General features: G+C 42.1%; 1 protein-coding gene across 1 annotated transcript in view; it reads left to right on the forward strand.

Moving 5' to 3' along the window:
- The window catches only part of DNER (delta/notch like EGF repeat containing), a 177,785-nt gene that overhangs the window by 65,530 nt on the left and 106,910 nt on the right, over nt 1-5,345 (forward strand). The window contains exon 5 of the mRNA XM_023532936.1: nt 4,263-4,416. Coding sequence (XP_023388704.1) covers nt 4,263-4,416 — 154 coding nt within the window. The remainder of the gene's footprint in view (nt 1-4,262; nt 4,417-5,345) is intronic.

Genomic DNA, 5,345 nt, shown 5'->3' on the forward strand with positions numbered 1-5,345 from the left:
AATTTTGGGTCCTTTTCGGCACATGAACTGTCGTTTCCAAAGTTTCAGACCAAGTCGAAATCCTTACGGGGGCTTATAAAGCTCCACGTCAGGGTCTTCGGCCTGAGCACGGTTAGCATTTGTGCCCGAAAATTCCTTGTTCTAGGGCCTGCCCTGCGCATTGTAGGGTATTCAGCAGCTTCCCTCCTCTCTACGCACTAGATGCCTGTAGCAAGCCCCCAGTCGTGACAACTGGAAATGTCTCCAGACATTGCCGAGTGTCCGCTGGGGACATTGGTCCTCCACTGAGGACCTCTGCCCTGCCCGATCTGACCCCTGTTGACGTCCCACTGCTCTTCCTGTCATTTGCTCTACTTCGGCCACACTAGCCTTCCGGCTTGTTCTCGGCCGGGCCAGGCCGGGCTCCACCTTGGTGCCTTTTCAGTGTCTGTTCCCTTTACCTAGGAACCTTTCCTCAGACTCCTCCACGACTCACTCCGTCACCTCGGTCATGTCACCTTCTCAGCATGCCCTAAGTGACCACTCCCTGCTTCTCTCCCCCTTCCCTTTTTAATTTTTCCCCAAGGCGTTTATCGCCTGATTTTACTACCTTATCGATTTGTTTGTTTTGCTTATCCTCGGTCACCCTCCCTGGAATATAATCTACAAGAGAGTCTTGTTACTTTTGTGTCTCCAGCTCCTAGAGCAGTGCCCGGCACTTAATAGCTGCTCAATTTGTTGAATGGCAAATAAATGAATGCAATTTTTTTTTTAACCTAGAACTTTTCCAAGTAAGCTTTTTACCACTCTCTGAGAGAGTTTCATTAATGTACAAATGGAATGTTTGACTTCAAGCTGCTGAAGAAAATTGAGATTCTTCACTGGGTTTTAAAATTAATCTCTGAGAGTCACTTTTCATTTTACTTGAGAAAGACTTTTACATATAAATATACAATAATTTTTGCAAGAAAGCATGATTCTGTAACTTAGCCAAGCTACTAATTTTAAGTAAGTCTGTTTTGTCTCTCATGCTCGTTAATATAATTGGACATAGGTCAGTGATATCACAGTCAGGGGAGTAGATTTCTTGGTTGGTGTAGCAGTTTATAGTTTTCAGTGATCAAACAGCTTTCCACAACAAATATGCTAAAAACATAGTTTTCTAATAAATATTCATGGCCTCTTATAAGTCAACAGTCTTGAAACGATGAAAAGAAACCTTTTAATATTATAGAAAGCTCTTCATTCTTAGAAAATAGGATTAGGAAGAAATTTAACTTTGTGGATGTCATGCTAAAGAACATACAAATGTTCAACTGAATTTCATGGTCATGGGTATGTGCTTTTCTTCCTCCTCCATTAGGGAATGTTTAAGAATTAATTCAGTGTTCTGCTTGGTCGAAAGCAATGGTTTCAACAGTTTCTTAAAGTTTCTTTCAAGATTCCTGCTTAAAACAAAGCAAAACAAAATATGTGGCTTCTGTTTTAGCTTTAAATTCAATCAAAGGGAACTTGCAGGTAATTGATTTGGGGCTTTTAATAATTTTCTTTCATAAGCAGTATAGTTTCCTTGGGACTCATCAGATAAATTACATACAAAATGTATCCCCTAAATCATCAAAGAAATTTATCTACAATATGGACTCTCTGGATACGAACCAAGTGAATTTTAGAGGACGGGTGCCAAAAATAATGACATGCAGTAATTTATTATGATGCTGAGGCTTACTTTGGAATTGTATGAGCTGGGCTTGCCAGCATTTGCATTTCAAAGGCGGTCACAAATCTCCAGACAATAAAAGGGCTGCAGACACATCCCTGCAGATATCAGAAGTATACTCTGTTGTACATTTGTGCAAGGACAAGATTTTTTCTCAGAAGACAGTTCTAGAAAAGGAGTTTCCTATTCAAAAGTCTGCCTTTCCAACAGTCCTTGATGCAGCTTCTCCCGGCATTCAAGTACAAAGTCTGTGCAAACATACACATAAGGGAAAAACCTCACAAAATCGAGAAAAGTCAGAAAGGAAGCCAACTCTTGCTAAAACGCAGAGGGAATTTCCAGTTGCCACAAAGAGGGGTGAGAGACGATAAAAATAGAAGGCAGAAAATTTAGCTCTAACTCAAGAAGAAAAAGCCATCGCTTTTATTCCAACTGCCCTGATTTCTAAGATAGAATTGAAGAAAATGTTCTCAAACTCAAGAAGATTTGACTATGCAGATTACAAGGACTTGTCATATTCCCCTAACAAAACATATTCAATCAACAAGAGTAACACACCTGCATAAAATCTGGTAGTTTCGGCTGAGCTAAATGTCATGTTTGACTGTCCGTTCTCTCGGATGACTGCTGAGGTCAGGGGTCCATCCACCCCTGGTTTAGTCACTGTGGCAAGGAGCATCCTCCTATAGTGTGAAATATGATCTCACTGTGCAAGGGACAGTTTTTCTTAGAAAAAGAGCCTGTTGGGGGTTGGGGCAAGTTAGAAGAAAGGCATTAGAAGTGTTACTGCATGTAGAACGCAGCCATATAAAAACAATTTTGCATCGTGACCTCAGTGGATGTCCCTTCCAGAAATGGGAGGTTTGAGTCAGTACTAGGAAATTTAAACATTCAATTCACATATTGATAGGTGAAAGATAAAAAAAATGAACATTTTTTAAAATTATAATTTCATCTAAAATTATCTGTTTTTTAGAAATAGAAGCTAAAATGGCATTTGATAAAATTCGATAATCATTCAGCGTACTACGTAGTGGCAAATTCTACAAACATCCCTTTGAGATCAAAATTCTTTCGAAAGAGCCACCAATATAACTTTGAGGGCTGGAGAAGGGAAGAAGTTGTTATCATTATTTGCAATCGATATGCACATTTTGGGGGTTTTGTTTTATCCAGAAAACACAAAAATCAACTAAAAACTCTCTGACCTGTAATGAGAGCTCTGTGTGATGACCGGTAACACAACTCTAGCATTTTCTATGTCGGTAACCATCACTAGCCAGTATGATGGATATTGCAAGAAAGAGATGGGAAAAATATCTTATTAACAGTGGCCACAAAGAAATCTAAATATGCAGGAATAAATTTATCAAGAAACGGACAAGAACTTTTATGAAACTTGATTGAGAGATGAAAAACAGAAGAATGGGCAACGCCGCTTTCTCCTTCACGGGGAGGGAAGATGCTGTATTGTGCTTGGGTGGGGAGGGATGGGGGAGGGTCCTGCGCTAACACCGCCTGGAAAAGACTGGAAGGTCTCTCTCTAAGGTTCGGGGCAGGAGGTTGGGGCAGGGCGGAGAGGGAGGGCGGGCGTGCCCAGGAGAGGCTGTGGGTGTTGCTCTGGAATGGTAGAGCTTTGAATATCCACCTGAGGTGTGGGGCTTGGAGAGAGCTAGAAAAGGTGCTTTTGTCTGTTTCATTTTGATTTTTTAAGTAGCGAGTTTGGCTTAAGCCATTCTCCTTGGCCTCCTCTCCTCCCCTCTTCAGGAAAATCTGCAGTAACCATCTATCTACATTGCTTCACACAGGCTTTGAAGCCACAGCTGTGTTTCTTTTAGAGGAGTCACCACCCTCGAGCCAGTGAGGAGAGAGGAGGGAGGCTCTGTTTTATTTGGACTTTACAGCCATCTCAGAAATGAAGCTTCCAATCAAATTCAGACCCCCTTGGGTCTGAGTTATGCTCTTTCGCTAAGATAATCTTAATATAAACCAAAAACGTTACTTCAACTGCAGTTCTTTTATTGTCCCGTGTACTTAGGTCATCTGCACGGCTGTAGATTAAGGCTAATTTATAGGGCGATTCAGTAAATTCAATGCTCTGGGAGGGTGGTCCGAGGAGGACATTTGATAATGTTTTTGTCACAAACCCTGTCTATGAATTTTAGCTGATTGCAGTGACATCTAATGTAATGGCTGTGTAGCACAATATCTCTGTTTTAGCAAAACTGACATTTCCGTGTCAGGTCAGGAAACTTTTTATTGTTTTTTTCCTGCTTAAAATAAAGTAATCCTTTTCGTTTCTATTTTAGGAAGATGGAAAATGGTTGCAATAAATATGAATGAAGAACCATAAACATAAGTGTTTGAAAATTAAACTTTTAAAGAAACACGTACGATTTCCTTGAAAGCTATGATTTTAATCAGCTCATGATATAAGCGATATTATTAAAAACAGTGTTGGTATCCTTATCAAAAGAAGCGGTGCTTTTGAACTTGGCGTTTCACAGCCAGAGCGCATATTTTAGAGGACTGAAGGAACACGCACCGTCCGTTTGTGTTTTAGGCGACTTTCTCCTGTCACTGTGACGAGCCGTATGTCGGAACTTTCTGTGAAGAGTTCGATGCCTGCCAGAGAAAACCCTGCCAGAACAGCGCGAGCTGCGTGGATGCGAAGGAACAGCAAGATGGGAGCAATTTCACCTGCGTCTGCCTTGCAGGTACGGTCCTCATCACTCACTGCTGTTACGTGTCGCTCTGTAGAACATGTGCTTCTTAACCAAGGACGGTCAAACGATTCTCTGTCCAGCTGTCGGACAAGGCGGCCGCAAGATCCCATCGGTCTGTGCTCTGTGTGATCGGGGACGGAAAAAGGCAGTTCGCGTGGGGACACACATCCTGTCCCTTGGCTGGCTTTCTGACATTCCTGTTTTAGCATCCCGCCATTTTCGTTCTGGGACAGTGTTATTCTTGGTCAGATGGAGGCCTGGATGTTTTAAAAACGATTCTGCAAATATGTACTGAGTGTGCGCTGGTGCCGTGCTGGGTGGTTATGCTAAATAACTTAAGAGAAATCTAGAAGAAACTACACAGGTTGTTATGTAAAGCGGCCTAACCTTCCTGCTTACGTTAATTTCCCTTTGTTTATGTTCGCCAGTCCCTGATGCACCGTGCGCCGCAGGGAGGCGAGTCTTTAATATTTCTTGATTAGTACGGGGATTTGGGGATATTACACGAGACTTTCAAACCCTCAGAGCACAGCGGGTCCCTCTCAGAGATTGCAGTGGACAGTGTGCTCACAGGCCTCGTGCTCTGGCAATCATCTCAACTGACTTACTGCTAAGCTGACTCGATTCCTAACCTTCAAGGAGCAGGAATGGCATTTACCAGTGCACATGTTGATACAGCCGTTTTGACGTAGTGTAAAAGCAAACACCAGATTACTCCTTTTTTTTTTATTTTTTTATTATCAAATAATGTGACATCGTCTTTCAAAACTGGCATCATCTTTTTTGTTTCCATCTCATCCTTTTGCCCACTTCTGCCCCTGGGTGTGGATTCAGGATGAGATAGCGTTTGGGGGTGGAGAGAGGGATGATGTGAAGTGAGGTTTGGGGGGATTAAAAACTCACTGTAAGAAACAGACTCC

Source organism: Pteropus vampyrus, unplaced genomic scaffold (genome assembly GCF_000151845.1).
Source record: "Pteropus vampyrus isolate Shadow unplaced genomic scaffold, Pvam_2.0 Scaffold93, whole genome shotgun sequence".
Taxonomy (NCBI): domain Eukaryota; kingdom Metazoa; phylum Chordata; class Mammalia; order Chiroptera; family Pteropodidae; genus Pteropus; species Pteropus vampyrus.